Consider the following 20,291-nt stretch of genomic DNA (forward strand, 5'->3'; position numbering starts at 1 on the left):
GGGGGAGATCGGAAGCTATTCATCTCAATCAGCTCTCTGGTTCTGTTAGCTGGGTGCAAAGCAGAGTTGATAGGTTCCTGAGAGCAAGTTGCCTGGTATCTGAAATTATATAGCTATAGAGACCCCTGCAGAGAATAATGGAAGTTAAACCAAACTTGATCTAGCTTTAGTTTGAGGTGAGGGCGATGTGCACACACATTTCACATGTAGGAAATGTGACTTGGTAATAAGTTACAGTTAAAGAAATGGATGCATATTTATAGATGAGGCATCAAGCTCAGAACTGTGAGCCAAGGCAGTTTTAAAGACAACACTCAACTTTGTGGACGTGACACCATATGCAGAGCATTGATCGCTACCTCACCCAGATCCTATATAACTCTCAATTGCTAAATGTGGATAATGTATCATCAGCCTTGAATTGATGAATTAGCAGGTCAAACAATCTGGTTTGTTTCTCATATACAGTCTCAGTTAGTTGGCCTCATGAGGAAAGACGGTTTCTATTTTAAACCTCTTTCAAAATCATTTTCATTTTCATACTTCATCTCACTCACTGCCAACAAATCTAATTGGACTCAGATTGAAGACAGCATGGTTTCATGTCATTTTCTGAATTTTGCAACATTGTTTTGATATAATTAAATATGGAGCATTTGAATTACCAGCCAATAAAAATGGAAAAACAATTTTTGGCTGTTGTCCCAATCCAGTTCCTTGTCATGGGAGTTGTACATGGTGCGATTACTCTTAAAAGATTTTGTAAAGCGTGTCACTGAGGGTGTATTGTCCCTGATTTGGGTTTGTGCCCATCTTTCCCACAGTTCCATGTTTGAACCTATTGAATCCCCCCTCATGCCTCAGCACTGAAACAGCCCAAACTGAAGTCCCAAAGGACATCTTCGGTATTTGTGCTGAAGATATATTGTCCTTCCTTATACTTTGGAACCTCTCTTTTGTCTGGCTGAGTGGATTACCCACTGTTACCTGTTCAGTTGTGGCCAGAGAACAATCCACAATAACTTCTTTCCACTCCCACATAGAGGCCCCAAGGATCTATCCTTGGTTCCTCCGTTTTCATCTGCATGTTTCTCCGTAGCAATGTCATCTGAAGACATGACATCAAGGTTTGCATGTATACTGATAGCACCCACCTCTACCTCATCATCACCACCTCTCAATGCCCCCATGTCGGACATTCAGCCCTGGAAGGGCTGTAGTTTCTTTCAGTTAAACTTTGGGAAGACAGAAAGCATTGGTCTTCTGTCGCAAACGTTGTTCGCATGCCACCACTTCCAAGCCCTTCCCTGGCCACTATCTCAGACTGAAATGCCAATTGGCAACCTCTGTTCTATTTGACTCTAAGCTGAGCTTCCTGGTGTGTATTCTCTTCATAAAGGCAGCCTAATCCGTTTCCATAACACCACCTGTCTCCTTGTATCACTCAATCTAATGCTGAGACCCTCATCCGTGCTTTTGTTACTCCTTGTTCCAAAATCTTCTGGTTAGCTTGCCGTTTTTCTTCCTCTATAAACCTGAATTCATGCAAAATGCTTGTATCCCAATCTGCACCAAATTATGCTCACCCATTACTTCTATGTTTACCCATCACCTCTATGCTTGTGGGCTTACATTTACCAACGCCTCAAATTCCAAAGTACTTTATTGGTCGTAAAGGCCCCCAAGGGACGTCATGAGGTCGTGAAAGACACGAAATAAATACAAGCTCTTCTATGTCCAAAGTAAGAGTACGAAGAAGAGTCATATTGGACTCGAAACATTAACTCTTTTTCTCTCTCCACAGATGTTGCCAGATGTGTTGAGCTTTCCTGGCTCTTGCTGTTTCTATTTGTCTTATATATCCCCTTTGGCTGGTTATTAATTTTTATCTGATTGCCAAGGGATTTTTTCCTATGTTAAGGGCACCATATATAAATAGTAACTATTTTAGTATATCCATACCTTTATAAGGTCCTTTTCAGTTTTTTAAAACATCTAATGGAGGTAATAGAAGCAATTGTTTCAGGAGAAACTAGATGCTGCCATAGCTGGAACTGTAAAGTTCTTTTGGATGAAGGAGCAATGATGAGCCAAACAAATTTTCTCCATGGTATCTTGGTATTTGTAATTTGCAGTCTGTTTTTGTAAGAATTTTTCATACCAGTATTTAGTTATAATCTCTTTTTAAAAAATTGACTCGAGTCTTCAAGCAATTTGGACATGTATAGTTTGTGTTTTGTACAGTGACCTGATTAACTTGATTCATAATGTCAATTTTGTTCTATTTTCTGGTAAATTGCCATATCATTGCCAAATTTTTGATAGATGTTCTTTGATTTATTATTGTCACATGTATTGGGATACAGTGAAAAGTATTGTTTCTTGTGCGCTATATAGACAAATCATATCACCCATAGAGTACATAGGGGAGAAGGAAAGGCGAGAGTGCAGAATATAGTGTTGCAGTCATAGCTAGGGTGTAGAGAAAGATCAACTTAATATAAAGTAGGTCCATTCAAAAGTCTGATGGCAGTAGGGAAGAAGCTGTTCTTGAGTCGATTGGTATGTGATCTCAGACTTTTTTTTTCCTGACAGAAGAAGGTGGAAGAGAGAATATGTGCGGGGTGTGTGGGGGCCTTGATTATGCTGCCTGCTTTTCCGAGGCAGCGGGAAGTGTAGACGGAGTGAATGGATGTGTGCGAGATACCTTTATCTATGCGAGTGAGTGTTTCTCATTACTGCTTGTGGTAAGCGAGAGGATGTGTTGTATAAAACAGAAGCAATAGAATGTAATTACGTACTTCTCTAAGGTTGAAAGGTGTGATTATTTAGTTCTGCTGTGTTGAAATGATTGGTGGTTTCACCTATGAATCAGGTTGCAGATGAGAACTCTGGGTTAGTTTAATTAATAGGTCAATTAAGTTGAAGATTGTGTTGAACCTGCATGTTTTGAACAGAGCATTGCTTTGCATTCTCAAGAATAATAACTAAGTGCATGGAGTAGCGACCCTAATTATAAGACTCGTTTTTAAAACCTTCCGATCTAACTTCAAGCTACTCTTTCTGTTAGCTTGCTTGCACTTATCCTTGTAGTCTGCTGCAACTCTCTGGAAGATGGAAGTCAAGGCTACAAATAGGGAGAATGATATCAGTTGTGGTAGATTTGTTTTTTGCCCAGATTGGAATAAATTTGCAGTGATGGAAAATCATTACACTGAAGAATGACTTGCAAGATTTTAAATGCAGGACTATAATAGCATTGCAAGCGATGAGTCAGAGATATGCTGCTTTATCCAAACTGGCATTGAATATATTAATGGGGGACGCTGGTCTACAATGTTTCAGTAAATTAAATTGTATTTCGGTTATCAAGCCTGATGGGCTATTTGTATTTTAAAGTTGAGATTATTTAATTCGGTCTGCATATTTAAGGGAATCATTACATTATCTTTATATACCTAGTATTGAATTTTCTATCTTTTTAAAGGTCAAGATAGATGAAGGTGATTTGGGGGGGTAAATGTTTCATTTTGGTGGGGGTTGGGGAAGGCAGTAATGGGGAGTTGAATCTTTATTGGCCCTCCTGCCCCCTCAAAACTTTACAAAATGGTTTCCCTACCAATCAGCTGCAAAAGTCTTGCATTCAAAGTACGTGCTGTGTCTTTACTGTGATTGCTGGCTGTGCCGGGAATTTCCTGTGTATTTGTGCCCAGTTACACAAATCAAATAAACGGGCCAAAAGATCACAGTAATTAGGTTTGAGTGCTACATTGCAAGTACAATGCCAACAGATCTTGATATTTCTGTAGATCCTTCTACCCAAATGCCTGATTAATTACAGATACTTCCCTGGCTCAATATTTTGGTGCCCATTTGAGAGTTCTACCCCCGTATTAAAAAAAAAGGTTCCGCAAAGCCAGATTCCCATCTGTGACTAGTAACTAGTTTGAAGTTGTTGAAGTACTATTTCCTCAATGTGGTGAGTTAGAAGTAGGCCATTCGGCCCCTTAAGCCTGCTCCGCCACTTAGTAAGATCGTGGCTGATCTGTTTGTGTTTCAAATTCCCCTTGTCGAACATGAATCTATCGACCTCTGCTTTAAAAAATATTCAGTGCTCCTGCCTCCACCACCTTGCGAGACACAACCCTCTGTCTGCAACCTCCTAATGTTGTCTTCACAACCTACTTTCCTATCTATCTTTGTACCATTTGCAAATTTAGCTATCATGCCTTCATTCCCCCAAGTCATTGATATAAATTGTAAAAAATGTTGAGGCTGCGCCACAGGCCCCTGTGGATTCTACTCGTCACATCCCACCAATCAGAAAAAGACACATTTATGCATACTCTCTGCTTTTCTGCTGGCCAACCAGTCCTCCAGCCATGCTAATGTGTTAACCCCTAAACCATGAACTTTTATTCTCCGCAGTATCCTTTGATGTGGCACCTTATCAAATGCCTTCTGGAAATCCAAGTAAAAGGTAAAGTTTATTTATTAGTCACAAGTAGACTTCATTAACACCGCAATGAAGTTACTGTGAAAGTCCCCTAGTTGCCACACTCCGGCACCTGTTCAGGTACACCGAGGGAGAATTTAGCACGGCCAATCCACCTAACCAGCACGTCTTTCGGACTGTGGGAGGAAACCGGAGCACCCGGAGGAAACCTTTGCAGACACGGGGAGAACGTGCAGACTCCGCACAGACAGTGACCCAAGCCGGGAATCAAACCCAGGTCCCTGGCGCCGAGAGGCAGCAGCGCTAACCACTGTGCCACCGTGCCACCCTACTAACCTGACTGCTCGAACTTTCAGGCTTGTTGATGAACCAGAGCTTTTCCTTCTTGAAAATGTAGCTCCGAGTGAATTGCCTAGATCTGTATGGGAAAGAGAGAGCAATTGTGAAAAAAAGACTAATCGATGCGTCAAGGAATCAGGTTAAGTTTTGAAGGGCAAACGTAAGACGGGCATCAGGATAAGCTCTTTCTATGAAGGGTGACAGCTGAATAATTGTGAGGCTTGGTGGGTGAGGTGATTGTATTGGTTTATTGAAGGAGGATTTTCAGGTTCCAATATTTCACACTGCATTAAGAATGCATTTGAATATTTTCTTTATTCCGTAAAATTGACTATAGTTTATTGTTAGAAGTTTTCTGTCTGTATTGAATTTTGTTCGTCAGAATTGTTCTACTTGCAATTGAATTGCAAATCCTTTATAATGTTGTTTCTTATAAATAGGCAAGTGGCTATGCTGTTGACTGGAACTTTAATGCAGAGGTGAAGATGTAATGGAATAATGCTCCCGCCTTCTCCCTGTAACCCTTGATCCTCTTATTGATCAAGAACCTATCTATCTCTGTCTTAAAGACACTCAATAACCTGGCCTCCACAGCCCTCTGTGACAATGAGTTCCACAGATTCAACACCCTCTGGCTGAAGAAATTACTCCTCATCTCAGTTTTAAAGGAGCGGCCTTCACTCTGAGGTTGTGCCCTTGAGTTCTAGTTTCTCCCACTAGTGGAAACAGATGACCATAGGCTGCTGTCCCCTTTGAGGGGGGAGAGCTGACTGGTGGCGATTTAACCTGAGGATCACCACACCTCGGGCGAGGGGCAAGGTTGCGAAGGTGGGCCTTTGTGAATAGCTTCAGCCGGTACGGGAATTGAACCCGCGCTGTTGGCGTTGCTCTGCATCGCCAGCTGAGTTAATTTGCGTGTTTATCATCATTCTTATGTTGGACTGTGCATACACAAGCTAAACTACTCGTTTAGGGGCTAAACCTAAATAGATAAAATGTTGATGTAGAAATGTTTTCATGTTTATTAAATTATTGATTTGTTTTTCTTATTGGCAGTATGTGCATTACAAAAGTTATATATAGCTTTAACATAGAGAATCAGTCAATGTGAGTTATTAAGTGTTAAAATGAGTGTATTTTTTCACGTATGAACAGCCAGACAAGTATCAGAGATTCCCATTGCCAGCAGTTTAATGTCTGCCCATAAATTTGGCTACTCTTACATCATAGCATGCCCATTTCAATATTTCTATTCTCAAAAATTGTAAGTTTGTTGTCAGTTTAAATTTCAGCAACTTTCTCATCTTGCACAATGCCCCAGCTATGGACATGAGGGATTGAAACTATTATCAGCCTGAGACAGTTTCAAATGCAGACTGCTCCAGCCTCGCGTAAAAGGAACCTAGCCGTGGTCATGTTTATTCATGGGGGGTGGGGCGGAGTAATTGGTTTGTGATTTTTGTTTTCAGCATAAAGTTCCATGCGAGCGGTCCCACTGAACTATGATAAAATATATAAAATGTGAACTTGGCTATATGTGCAATAGTTCAGGCTCCACATGCCCCATCAGAACGTTTGTATGTAATTCTACACCAGTTTGTTAATTGCTAGCTAAGGTCATGGTAAGTGTCTGTTGCTTCACAGGGTTGCTCTGTAGTAGTGGGCCAACAGGTTCCACCACTGGAAAAATGGAAGGGCTGGCCCGGAACAACAGACCTTTGTCAAAACTTAGCTGTCCTGAGTGCACTCAGGATTCGAATGGACTATCAACAAATTATCCAGTGCCTGAAAATGCACCTCTACATGGCTAATGGGGAGGACAAAAATGGAAAATTGCCACTTTTGTTTTACGAATGTTAACTGATTCTAAAATTGACAAAATTAATGGAGCGACGGATGAAGAAATTCTGGTTTTCTGTTCATTTACTAAAAGTATCCTTAGTTTCTAGTAATGTGATAACTGTTTATCATATGATTGGAATACAAATTTTATCCCATGTAGATGAGATAATTACTAGACTGGCATTGCGCTGCAGAGAGCCACTGGCAGAAGTGGGAGAAGAAATTAAACCTTTGTGCACTTGCTTGCTACACCATCCAGTGGCAGCAGTAACCATGGCAACTTTAGCCTAATTACTCTGTGAATTGTGCAGTGCGAGCACTACAATCAAAACTTGTTCAGTGCAGCTGACATAACATATCAATTGAGTATCCTCATAGTGGCTCTACATCTCTCAGTATCCTACCTGTCACTATGGCAACTGACTGTACAAGTTATTGCCATACAATTCAAGGTACAATATCAGCACTTGAAACTCACCCATGCAAAAATATAGTGAAAACTGCACAGAATTAATATTGGCGCTTCGTTAGCAAAGCAATTCAGAATGGACTCTCTTTAAAAATGTACTTGTGGTTATTAAAGTCTAGTATCACTGCTGCGCTGAACATTTTTTGATTTTGACAGCTAGAGTCAGCATCAAGCACCCACAGATCAGGAATAGCATAGGCCGCAAAAGAATAATCTGATCCATTGGTTGTGGGGTTGCTTAGCTCTGCCCATAGTATGTTCTGATGTGGAGTGGGTTCTGTGCCCTGTTTGAGAGCACATTTCCACTCCATCTGACGAAGGAGCAGCACTCCGAAAGCTAATGGTGTTTGCTACCAAATAAACCTGTTGGACTTTAACCTGGTGTTGTTAAAACTCTGCCCGTAGTATGTTCAGCAGACAGGCGCCATAGAATCCCTACAGTGCAGAAGGAGGCTATTCAACACATGGCACCGGAGCATGGCGACTTCTTACAAGCTGTGCCCAGCATACCCTCTAATTCTATTTTTTGGTCTCATTACATTCTGCATCCTCTCCTCCTCTATGTACGGTATGCTTTGTCTGTGTAGTGCAAGAAACTCTATAGTAACACATGTGACGATAATAAATCAAATCAAAAATCGAGTCTGCGCCCACTCTCCAAAAGAGCATCGCACAAAGTAGCCCTGTGTTGTAGCTTTACTGGGTTGGCACTTCATTTTCGGGCATGCCTAGTTTTTGCCCTGAATATACACTTTCTACACAGTCGGATATTGTCTCCAATTCTGCGCTCCACACATTATGAAGGATGTCCCAGGTGGGTAAGGTTGGTAACCAGAGGACACAGATTTAAGGTGATTTGCAAAAAGGACCCAGGGAAGATGAGGCAAAACATTTTTATGCAGCTCGTTATGAACTGGAATACACTGCATCAATGGGTGTCGGAAGCAGAGTCAATCCATTAGTAACTTTCAAGAAGGTTTAGACTTGAAAAGCAGACATTTGAAGGGCTTTGGTGAAAGGGCAGGATCGTGGGATTAATGGGATAGCTGTCCAGGTAGCCAGCTGTTACCCATTGGGCCAAATGGTTGTCTCCTGCTCTGTATGATTCTATGATTCCTTCTCAACAGTCACATTCTGATGAAGTTCCAAAGTATAGTGTTTTCATTTTCTGCTGTACTCACTGTTCCTATCATTTCTGCTTTTCCCTCAAAATCCATATGGTGATGCTTTTGATTTAATCAGTACATTTTGATTTAGTGTAATTTTGTGTAAGTGTTACGGCTCCCTCTTGCATAAATTCACGTGTTCACTTGAACCCTTGCCATGTCACATTTATCCTGATTAAGGTATGGAAAAGCTATTTAATTATGAGTCATGGTCGAGTGAGCTAATTAAGTTGCTATCACATTTCTAGTTATTTAATATGCTGTCCAATCGACTGGCTGCATTGGGGTGCCCAACATTTTGTAAACATGCAGGACTGCCTGCACATTTAGATCAACGTGCATGCACAAAATAGTCATGTTATTAACATGCATTGCAAAATTGCTGTAACATGGGGAGATAGTGGTGTATATGCGGAAGTAATGGTGTAGTGTAATGTAATTGGACTAGCAATCCACAGACCTAGGCTAATGCTCAGGGTACAGAGGTTCAAATCCCACCATGGTAGTTGGTGGAATTGGAATCCAATTAAATAAATGTTGAATTGAAAAAGCTAGTCTCAGTAATGGTAACCGTGACAACTACTGTCAGTTGTTGTAAAAACCCAACTGGTTCACAAATTTCCTTTAGGGAATAAAATCTGCAATCCTTACCCAGCCAGGCCTACATGTGAATCCAGACCAACAGGAATCATAGAATCCCTGCAGTGCAGAAGGAGGCCATTCGGCCCATTGAGTCTGCACCGACCACAATCCCACCCAGGCCCTATCCCCATAATCCCATGCATTTACCCTCGCTAGTACCCCTAACACTAAGGGGCAATTTAGCATGGCCAATCCACCTAACCTGCGCATCTTTGGTTCAATGTGGCCGACTGCCCTCTGACATGGCCGAAGCAAGCCACTGAGTTCAAGGACAATTAAGGATGGGCAATAAATGCTGGTCTTGCCAACAATGCCCACATCCCATGAAAGAATAAAGAAGAAAAACAGGAAGTAAAAGAGATCTCTCAGCTACGACTGCCCTAGTGAGGTAATTGATGTTCTGGGAGGCTCACTGGATAGTCTGGATCAAAGTCTGAAAAAAAACCCATCAGGTTTGTGCTGATGTGGTTGCCAGCTGTAGGAGCCTGCATTTTGAGTTTGTGACTGGACAATAATACTTAAACATCCTGAATTTGACTTGGCGGTGCTCTTGGATAGTTGTGTTGACCAATAGATTACCTATTTTACAGTCTTTAAATTTATCCTCAATTAAAAAGTAAAACCGCACTTATTGAGATGCTAATGTTGTATTGCACCAGTTCCTTTGTTTCGAAGCTTTGGTCCAAGCACTAGATTACTGTTACAGGGATGTGGCCAAGCTGTTGCTGAAAAGCTCAACTCGGTCACAGCACTATTTCAGTGGAACTTAGCTGCGAGTTCAGACTGCAAACCTTATGGTTTCAAACTTTACATAACATTGAACTGATATCGCAGTTCCTCAGCGCATCTGAATTCTGAAGCTCTAAGGAATAAGTAGCATCATAGCTTAAGTGGCGACAAGGTCCCAGTTTTCAAAAGAAGGAAAGGAGGAATGGATCAAAGCTGTAAATGCCCTGAAACCATCATAATATCAGCCAATCTCCTGAGTTATTTAAATCAATTAGACAGCATTTTTCTCAGCATCTATTCAAACCACTGTGGCAGCCAATTAACAGCAAATTACTGCGGATGCTGGAATCTGAAACCAAAAGAAAAAATGCTGGAAAATCTCAGCTTTGGCAAAAGGTCATTTGGACTCGAAACGTCAGCTCTTTTCTCTCCTTACAGGTGCTGCCAAACATGCTGAGATTTTCCAGCATTTTCTCTTTTGGTGGCAGCCAATTAGTTGGGGTGGGGTCTCGGGACGTGATTGGGGTGAGCGGAATTGTCCAATCATCGCCAAATTGACCACGCTAAGTAGTGCCACTGTGTACAGCCACCTGCTAACTGCATTGTTGGGGTTGGCTGAACTATGAAGAATTGGAGAAACCAAGCACAAGATTAAAAATGCAGTTAAAGATTGTGAGCAAACATCTGTGCGTATCAGCGGGTTATATATATGTGGGGTTAACTGTTATGTTGTATTGAACAAAGAACTACGTTGTCGATTTGTGGATCTTGCCGCTAAATTCTGGCTTTGGGCAGTACCTGAGAATGGTTGAAGTGATGCAATGCGGTAGTTATAAGAATGGCGTGTTTCTGCAGTGATGGGAAAGAATGTTTTACTAGGTAAGATTATTTCACTTTCAAGTACACCTTGGGGAGCAGGGAGAGAGGAAGAATAATTCCATGCCAAGTACTCAGCTGTCTGAATTTAAAACGTTTTGTAATAAATCTTCAATGTGAATTTTCCAATTAGCATACTTTTCATCCTTACGAACATACAGAATGATTGCAGAATCAGGCCTTTTGGCCCCTTGAGTCTGCTCCACCATTCAATAAGATCATGTTTGCATTGAGTTTTACATACTCCATCAATCCCCCAATGACATTTGATTCCTTGCTCAGCAAAAATCTATCTACCTGTCTTAAAAATATTCAGTGATCCCACTTCCATCGTTTTCTGAAACAGAGTTCCAAAGTTGCACAACCTTCTTTAGAGAAAGAAATTCTCCTCCCCTCTGTCCTATAAGGGCAGCCGCTAATTTTAAACTGTGCCCCCCTAGTTCTGGACTCACCCACAAGAGGGAACATCATTTCCATGTCTGCCTTGTCAGTAGCATTCAGGACCTTGTATACCGTAATCAAATCACCCCTCATTCTTCTAAACGCTTGTGGAAACAGGCCCAGCCTGTTCAACCAACCCTTATTTGACAGCTCACTCATTCCAGGTATCAATCTAGCAAACCTCGGCTGAACCGCCTCCCAACCCGTTCACATGCTTCCTTAAACAAGGAGACCAAAACTGCACACAGTATTCGCGATGCAATTTCACATATTCTTGAACCCTTTGGAATGAGAAATTGGTGATTTGCATTTACAAGTGTGGCAGAATGACTGCTTCCTTTAGGGCCAAAGATGCGTACTTTCTTCTCAAACCCCATCATGACATTCTTCCCAGCGACACCTTTTGAATCGCTCCAATCAGCTTTATGCAGTTGTCATAGCATGAAATGACCTTATCAGAGTCGCAAACGACATCTTTTTTAAGTATGATCACGATGTAGTATCTTTCTTTGTCCTTTCCCACTTATTTGCAGCCTTTGACATAGTCTGCCACACATCCTCCTTCAACACCAGTCATTTTTTACATTCTGTGCTATATAAGTGCAAGTCCCCGTAAAGGTGAGTATGTGAATAAACCAACGTTACTATAAGTATGCATATATAGTTATAAGTGTGGCAGAATGCCTGCTTCCTTTAGGCCCAAAGATGCATACTTTCATCTCAAACGCCATCATGACATTCTTTCCAGCAACTCCTTGTGAATCTCTCCAATCAGCTTTATGCAGTTGTCATAGCATGAAATGACCTTATCATAGTTACCCAACTCATTAGAAATAAAACAAAAGGTGTCACTGCCTAATGTTTATCTTTTGTTTTTTGAATTTGCTCTTGGGATGTAGGTGAGGCTGCCACTGTCATATTTATTACCCTCAGAAGGTGGTGGTGGTCTTTCTACTTGAACAATTGTAGTCCTTGTGATGATTATTCTCTCACAATGGTGTTCAATAGGGAATTACAGGATGCGATGCTCTTACAATAACGAAACAGTGCAATCATAGTGATTTGGAGGATATGTAGATCATAGAATCATAGAAATCATACAGTGCAGAGGGAGCCCGTTTGGCCCATTGAGTCTGCACCGACAACACTCCCACTCATGCCCTATCCCCATAACCCCATGTATTTACCCTGCTAGTCCTCCTGACACTAAGGGGCAATTTAACACAGCCAATCAACCTAACCCGCACATCTTTGGAGTGTGGGAGGAAACTGGAGCCCCGGAGGAAACCCACGCAGACACGGGGAGAATGTACAAACTCCACACACAGTCACCTGAGGCCGGAATTGAACCAGGGTCCCTGGCGCTGTGAGGCAGCAGCGCTAACCACTGCTATCCAAAGTACTTTTATCCTTTATTTTCTTTCTGCTACAGAAACTAACGCAGGCTGAGACTCTTGATAATACCAAGCTGACCTTCAGATTTCAACAGTCACTGATCCTGAAATGTGGCTGATGGCTATTACTGATGTTTCCTCGCTTTTGAATAACTTAACTACATTAATAAACCACTGACTGTCATAGACACTGTGGAATAAATTACACAGTCTGTGTATTTCAGAGCCACCTGGCTTCTCCATCAAGCTTTACAGGCCAGTAAGTAGAAGGTGCAAGAGTCAAGCTAAGCTTGGTCCAAGACTGTGGCTGTAGGTGGGTGTTAAATTCTTACCTGTGGTTGGATTGTAGGGAACAGCCATAAAGTCGTAACTAAGCAAAACATTTTTGTTTGTCTTGGTTACAATTTCTATTTTATGTGCAATATTACAAGAATGGCAACTGGAAAGTCGCAGTTTAAGCTGGCAACCCTCTACTTAGTTACCAATTTCAGCTGTGTTGTCTTGACTAGAATAAAGGAGGTTCCTCCTTCTCCCATTTGACCAATTTGTTGCAGGACTGTTTTTGTGTTCCAGTGAGTAGCCATTCCAGTACAGCCGGTGTGTGGTCAGCAGGATGAGAAAATGATTGACCAGTGTAGCATGAACAGCTTTCTCCAAAATAAGATTACACGGGAGGGGTGAGTTTGTGAACAAAGTGGGGAAATAAATAAGCTGGAAAAATGCTCTTTGTGTTCAGAATTAGAATGCACATTGGCCTGGCCAAAAATCTAGCCAAATGAAGAGATTAAAATGCAGTTGTGTACTTTGATTAATATGATGGATTAAGGTCAATATGGTCTTTGGACAACGAGAGAAAAATACTTTCTCTGCAACTGAATGATGTCAAATAATGAAAACCGAAAAGGTATGAGGGTCAATAAAACGAGTCCAAGGTAAACAGTGAAAGCGATTCAGTCTTGGCAACCAGTAGCTTAGAGCGCAAACCAAACTGAGCACTGCACTTAATATAGTTCCTGCCTTTCTTTGTCTGATGCACCTTTTAAGATGAATAACTTTACGGGGGAGGAGATTTTTATATTTTATCGCTTTGACCTTTTGGTGTTGCAATTACCATCGAAATCTGCAAAGTACATTAAAATAAGTAGGCAAGGCTTTTGTCGGTGGTTTTACTTAGCCATTTTACAAGGAACTGGAGTCTTGTCAGCGTTGTGGTCTCCTTGTGTGTACCTAATAACCCTCTTCTTGTAAGAAAGGACTGCGGTGAATTGTGTCTTCCACTCAAAACTGCGCCACATACTTTCCTGTGGTTAACATTAGTGCTTCTGATAAAAGTTGTGGGTAGATGTTATCCGAACCGATCGAGTAAGATTTGCTACTTTTAAAGATCTTTGGCATGAGATGAGATGTGAAGAATTGGCAGAAAGATAAATCCTTTTTGTTATTTTGCAGTAAGTTTATATATTATACATTTCATGCATGAAATAGAACTTCTTTCAACATACGATAAAGTGCATATTAGAAAAAACAAAAATAGGATTTGTATTTGCTCCCAAGCATTTGTCTATAAATTTATGTAATCTCAGAGGGATTCAGATTAAGTGTAAAAGTGGCAATTGAACCATTTCTATTTGTCACCTTTTTCTAAGCTAAGATTTCCAATTGTAATTTTTGTTGTGTTTTGTTATTTTATATTTATTATATCTACACACAGTAGCAGTTTCTAGGTTTTATGGTAACAATGGGTTTCACGACAGACATATGGCAAATAAGTTACAGATAGGTCAAAAATTTCCTCTGTGATTGGTGTAGCTTATAATAATACTTGCTGCTGAGAAAACAATTTTGTTTTCAGCCAACACTATTTTAAGCTAGACCATTAATAATTACCAAAAGCAGGCTTAAGCAGTGACAGAGCTGCCATGGAGTTTGATGATACTGGGCATGACTGTATTGAACTTGAACCAGTAAAAATATTATTTCTGTGTGTCCGTAAAGAAGTAACTGTAAAATAAAGGGTTTGCATTTGTGTGGTTATGCTTTGAGTTGAGGTAATAAGGCCTGGTAGAGTATTGGTTTCACTGGTATAGCTCAAATCAGAAACTGTTTGTAATGTGATTTCAAATGCTGAATTTATCTACCTGAATAATGTAGATAATTTGAGAAGTAAAACCTCTGTATCTTCACTTTTCTCATTTAAGCAAATTTAAATTTAAATTCCACGTGCTTTTATTTGCCTGAGTTATCCAGGTGTTGGGGCTCAAATTACTCACCTCCCAGCTGTAAAAACTTAGTTTGATTATTTATCACGAAGGTGTTCTATTTGCTTCAATGGCTCTTTGGAGCGATTAATATCAGCAGGATTGAACTGCCTTCAATTTTTTTCCTCCTCCACATAAATTAGGGTGTTCTTCAATTTGCCATGGCAATATAAGAATTTGTCGAAGCTATCTTTTAAATTTTCCCTCAAGTCTCCCTACGAAGAAGGTGCCCTAGCTCCAGCCCTCTTCTATTAGCATTCATAAGCAAGTATCCAATTTTGTTCAGGATGATTATTACAGGAGTCCATGAATTTGTTATTTAATTTGGAAAAAGTATTGCAGTTATAGAGTCATAGAAGTTTACAGCATGGAAACATGCCCTTCGGCCCAACTTGTCCATGCCGCTCAGTTTTTACCACTAAGCAAGTCCCAATTACCCACGTTTGGCCCATATCCCTCTATACCCATCTTGCCCACTAACTGTCTAAGTGCTTATTAAAAGACAAAATTGTACCCGCCTCTACTACTGCCTCTGGCAGCTCGTTCCAGACACTCACCACCCTCTGAATGAAAAGATTGCCCCTCTGGACCCTTTTGTATCTCTCCACGGGCGGCACAGTAGCACAGTGGTTAGCACTGCTGCTTCACAGCTCCAGGGACCTGGGTTCCATTCCCGGCTTGGGTCACTGTCTGTGTGGAGTTTTCACATTCTCCTCGTGTCTGCGTGGGTTTCCTCCGGGTGCTCCGGTTTCCTCCTACAGTCCAAAGATGTGTGGGTTAGGTTGATTGGCCATGCTAAAATTGCCCCTTAGTGTCCTGAGATGCGTAGGTTAGAGGGATTAGCAGGTAAATATGTAGGGATATGGGGGTAAGGCCTGGGTGGGATTGTGGTCGGTGCAGACTCGATGGGCCGAATGGCCTCTTTCTGCACTGTAGGGTTTCTATGGTTTCCTTTCTCACCTTAAACCTATGCCTTCTAGTTTTAGACTCCCTTACCTTTGGAAAAAAGATGTTGACTATCTACCTTATCTATGCCCCTCATTATTTTATAGACCTCTATAAGATCACCCCTCAGCCTCCTACGCCGCAGGGAAAAAACTCCCAGTCTGTCCAGCCTCTCCTTATAATTCAAACCATCAAGTCCCGGTAGCATCCTAGTAAATCTTTTCTGCACTCTTTCTAGTTTAATAATATCCTTTCTATAATAGAGTGACCAGAACTGTACACAATATTCCAAGTGTGGCCTTACTAATGTCTCGTGCAACTTCAACAAGACATCCCAACTCCTGCATTCAATGTTCTGACCAATGAAACCAAGCATGTCGAATGCCTTCTTCACCACCCTATCCACCTGTGACTCCACTTTTAAGGAGCTATGAACCTATACTCTTAGAGATCTCTTTGTTCTATAACTCTCCCCAACGCCCTACCATTAACTGAGTAGGCCCTACCCTGATTCAATCTACCAAAATGCATCACCTCACATTTATCTAAATTGAACTCCATCTGCCATTCATCGGCCCACTGGCCCAATTGATCAAGATCCCGCTGCAATCCGAGATAACCTTCTTCACTCTCCATTATGCCACCAATCTTGGTGTCATCTGCAAACTCACTAAACATGCCTCTTAAATTCACATCCATATCATTAATATAAATAACAAATAACAGTGGATCCAGCATTGATTATTATTATAGTTATAATATAAATTATTCAATCAAAGATTATTTCAATGATATGCTCCAGTTCTGATTAAGAGTTTCACTTCCCTTACGACCACATGGATTCATCCCTCCCTATCTCCGTAAATCCCATGATGCCAAGTATTTAACTGAAGAGAATGTTATAGAAATCATTGTAAGGATAAGCAATGTTCCATGCTGTAAACCTCCATGACATTGTTTATTCTTACATTTACACCACCTTGTGATGAGTTCCGTTACAGCATATTTGAAACTTTGCTTCTTAAATTATGTCCCAATCTCTTGTAAATCACTTGCTAATAAATAAGTAGATTTTCTGTTATCTGGAAGAGTAATTTAGTAATCCAATGGTTTCACTTTGTTTGGTTTCTGTATGTATTTGTAGGCACGTTTTAGATAAGAACATTGTGTTTGATTCCGTTACAGAAAGAAGCATGAATGGCACTACTGTTACACTAAGAAATTGGAAAGTTGCAACCTGAATCTCCCAGACCAAAGCAAAATGTGGTAAAAGCAGCATGGCTGAGGATTGTGTTGGTGAGTATGTTTTGAATATTTAGTACAGCTGCAATAGGTTTATAAGGCTATGTTTAAATGATGCAAGGTTAGCAATTCAGACTGCAAAAAATAATTGATGTTTCTGTTTGATGAAAAGGTGGCATATTTAAATGAATAGTATTTCTGTTTTAAAAGTTACAGTCCAAATTCAGTGTTGGGAATCCTTTTATTTATTCCCAGAAATGGGTAACTGCCAAGGTTGTCAAGGGGCATCCCAATTTTAAAGTTGTCATCCATGTTTTCAGATTCCTGCATGGATTCATCCCTCCCTATCTCCGTAATCTCCTCCAGCTCCATAACCCTCCCAAATATCTGCTCCCCTCTAACCCTGGCCTCTAGAGCATCCCCGATTTTAGTTGCTCAGTTATAATTGGCCATGCATTGAGTTGCTTGGGCACAAAGCTCTGAATGTCTGGAATTGTGCCGCTAAATTTCTCCACCTCTTTACCAACTTAGTTTGTTTCAGCCACTCTTCAAAACCTATCTCTCTGACCAGGTTTTTGGTCTTCTGCCTTCTTATCTCCTCATGTGATTTGATGTCATTTTATTTTATAATACCCCCCGTGAAGTACCTTAGGATGTTCTGTTATGTTAAAAGGCGCCAGCAAAATGCACATTTTATTGTTTATTGCACAATCGTGTGGCTTGCGAGGCTACTTCAGATACAAGCACATCATTTGGAACTAAACCTGTGTGTAGGTGCACTTCCCTGAGGAGGATTAGTGACCCAGCTGGGATTTAATGAGAAGCTTGCATTGTCATTTTCTCTGATTTTAATCCGCCGTTGACCAAGTTTTAGTTAGTTCAGTTTCGCAAGTTCCCCTGGTATACTCATGACCCTTATGCGGCTACCGCTACACATTGTGCCCACCCCATGATATGCTGAGCAAATAAAGCCATTTTATTCCTTTTAAGCAAGGCCTCGTGTTCAACTGCTGTTCAGGGGGAAAATTTAAAGGTTTTGGTGGTGCTTTTAGATTAGAAAAAGTGTTTAACGTAGTTTGTGTTGAAGACATGAAGGATGAATTTAATAATGTAGGTAAATAAGATTAGTGATCATTTGGTGAATTCTGATAGGATCACCTTTGTGTGGTTGTTCCTTTTCTTCACACAGTATGAGTAATTTATTAACGGAGTTTGAGAAGCTGTGGACAAGCCTGATTGTATACAATGAAATACAATGTTCTACCTTGCTCCCTTTGTCCAAGTGCAGCTTATCCTATGGAGTCATGTTTCGCAGATTACTTTGCGAATGAGAAAGGAGATCCATGGGTAAATGTACTGTGTACAGTCGTGCCTGCCTTGATAGTCTGCTATAATGAGGGACAAAGACTTCCATTTATGTAGTGCCAAAGCACTTCACAACCAGTGTAATATTTTTGAAGTGCAATATACTTGATTTGATTTATTATCGTCACATGTATTAGCATACAGTGAAATGTATTGTTTCTTGCACGCTATACAGACAAAGCATACCGTTCATAGAGAAGGAAAGGAGAGAGTGCAGATTGTAGTGATACAGTCATAGCTAGGGTGTAGAGAAAGATCAACTTAATGCGAGGTAGGTCCATTCAAAAGTCTGACAGCAGCAGGGAAGAAGCTTGAGTCGGTTGGCACGTGTCCTCAGACTTTTGTATCTTTTTCCCCAACGGAAGAAGTTGGAAGAGAGAATGTCCAGGGCGAGTGAGGTCCTTAACTATGTTGGCTGCTTTTCCAAGGCAGTGGGAAGTGTGGACAGTGTCAGTGGGTGGGAGGCTGGTTTGTGTGATGGACTGCGCTTCATTCATGACCCTTTGTAGTTTCTTGCGGTCTTGGACAGAGCAGGAGCCACACCAAACTGTGACATAACCAGAAAGAATGCTTTCTAAGGTGCATCTGGAAAAGATGGTGAGAGTCGAAGCGGACATGCCTGAGAAAGTAGAAGTGTTGGTGGGCTTTCTTAACTATGGCGTCGGCATGGAGGGACCAGGCCAGGTTGTTGGTGATCTGGACACCTAAAATCTTGAAGCTCTCGACCATTTCTACTTCTAACATACCCTATTCTAAGTGTGTTCTCATCAAAGCCCTGTACAATTGTAGCAAGATTTATTTATTCTTGTACTCCAATCCCCTTGCCATTTGCTTCCCTAATTGCATGCTGACATGCAATTTGTGTTTCCTGTATGAGTCCATCCAAGTCACTCTGAACATCAATTCTTATTCCATAATTTGATATACAGCAACTGCACAAGCCAATCCTGTCCTTGCAGAAACCTATCTAATCGACTCCAATGTGTTTGTCTTTTGCCATTTTGGCCGTTCACAAGGTTTTGTGGGAGCGAACCCCTGTGAACAGTGGGACTTTATATTTAATTTACAAAGTAGCCAGCACCTTCAAGGGACAATTGGGTACTTATTAACCTTCCAAAGTTATGCTCCACACAATGTCAAACTTAAGAATCCATGACACTGGCTGTCACAGGGAGACTCTTATGTTGGACCCTGATTCCAGACTTGGGCCACAGGTTCAATGGTGTTGCAGAATGGTAGCGATATCATCAACATTGAAGTTGTAGTGTAAACACATCGAAAGCTACAACATGAGCTAACCTTTGCGTTTGCATGATATTTGGATACAGCTGTATGTTGCTGATGACACTGAACCTTGTGATCAGGTGTATAGTTTAGAAATAGAAAATAAACAAATTATAAAGTTGGCTAACCAAATGCCAAATAGTATTTAATATGGGGAAGTTTAAAGTAATTAATATTGGTTCAGGGGACCAGGACTGTGTACATAATGGATGAGTTTCTATTGATTGATGTGGAAAAGAAGAAAGATTTGTGAGTTAAATAAATCTGGTTCAGAGATGCGTCCCTAGTCTGTTTAATCACAAATCAAAGGATATTATAATAAATCACTCAAATAATTGCTGAGGCTATATCTCAAAAAGCCATGGATTTTGAAATGATACAGATGTACAGAAGGAGGCCATTCAGTCCTTTGAGTCTGCACTGACAACAATCCCACCCAGGCCCTATCCCTGTAATCCCACCTATTTACCCCGCTAATACCTCCAACCTACGCATCCTGGGACACTAAGGGGCAATTTAGCTTAACCAGTGCATCTAACCCACACATCTTTGGAGTGTGGGAGGAAACCGGAGCACCTGGAGGAAACCCACACAGACACAGGGAGGACGTGCAGACTCCACACGGGTAGTGACCTAAGCCGGGAATCGAACCCAGGAGCTGAGAGAGCAGTGCTAACCACTGTGCCGCCTATTAATTATAGAAATTATAGCGAAGAATTATTCAGATGATATTGAAACTCCTAATTATAAGAACAGTTTGAAAAACCTAGCTCTAATAAAGATGATGAAGAGGAGATGGGGAAAGGAATGTTTGATGTAGATGGTAGCTTTTTAAATCAGTTT

The 20,291-nt window shown here is 41.0% G+C and overlaps 1 protein-coding gene across 15 annotated transcripts in view; it reads left to right on the forward strand.

Moving 5' to 3' along the window:
• dlg5a (discs, large homolog 5a (Drosophila)) overlaps positions 1-20,291 on the forward strand; it is a 210,359-nt gene that overhangs the window by 28,036 nt on the left and 162,032 nt on the right. For all 15 annotated transcript variants that reach the window (XR_013495633.1, XM_078199527.1, XM_078199533.1 and 12 more), the window contains exon 3: positions 16,743-16,853. Coding sequence is in view for 14 of the 15 variants with exons in the window: in XM_078199527.1 (XP_078055653.1) it covers positions 16,835-16,853 (19 nt within the window). In the remaining variant the exon portion in view is untranslated. The remainder of the gene's footprint in view (positions 1-16,742; positions 16,854-20,291) is intronic.

This window comes from Mustelus asterias, chromosome 28 (genome assembly GCF_964213995.1).
Source record: "Mustelus asterias chromosome 28, sMusAst1.hap1.1, whole genome shotgun sequence".
Taxonomy (NCBI): domain Eukaryota; kingdom Metazoa; phylum Chordata; class Chondrichthyes; order Carcharhiniformes; family Triakidae; genus Mustelus; species Mustelus asterias.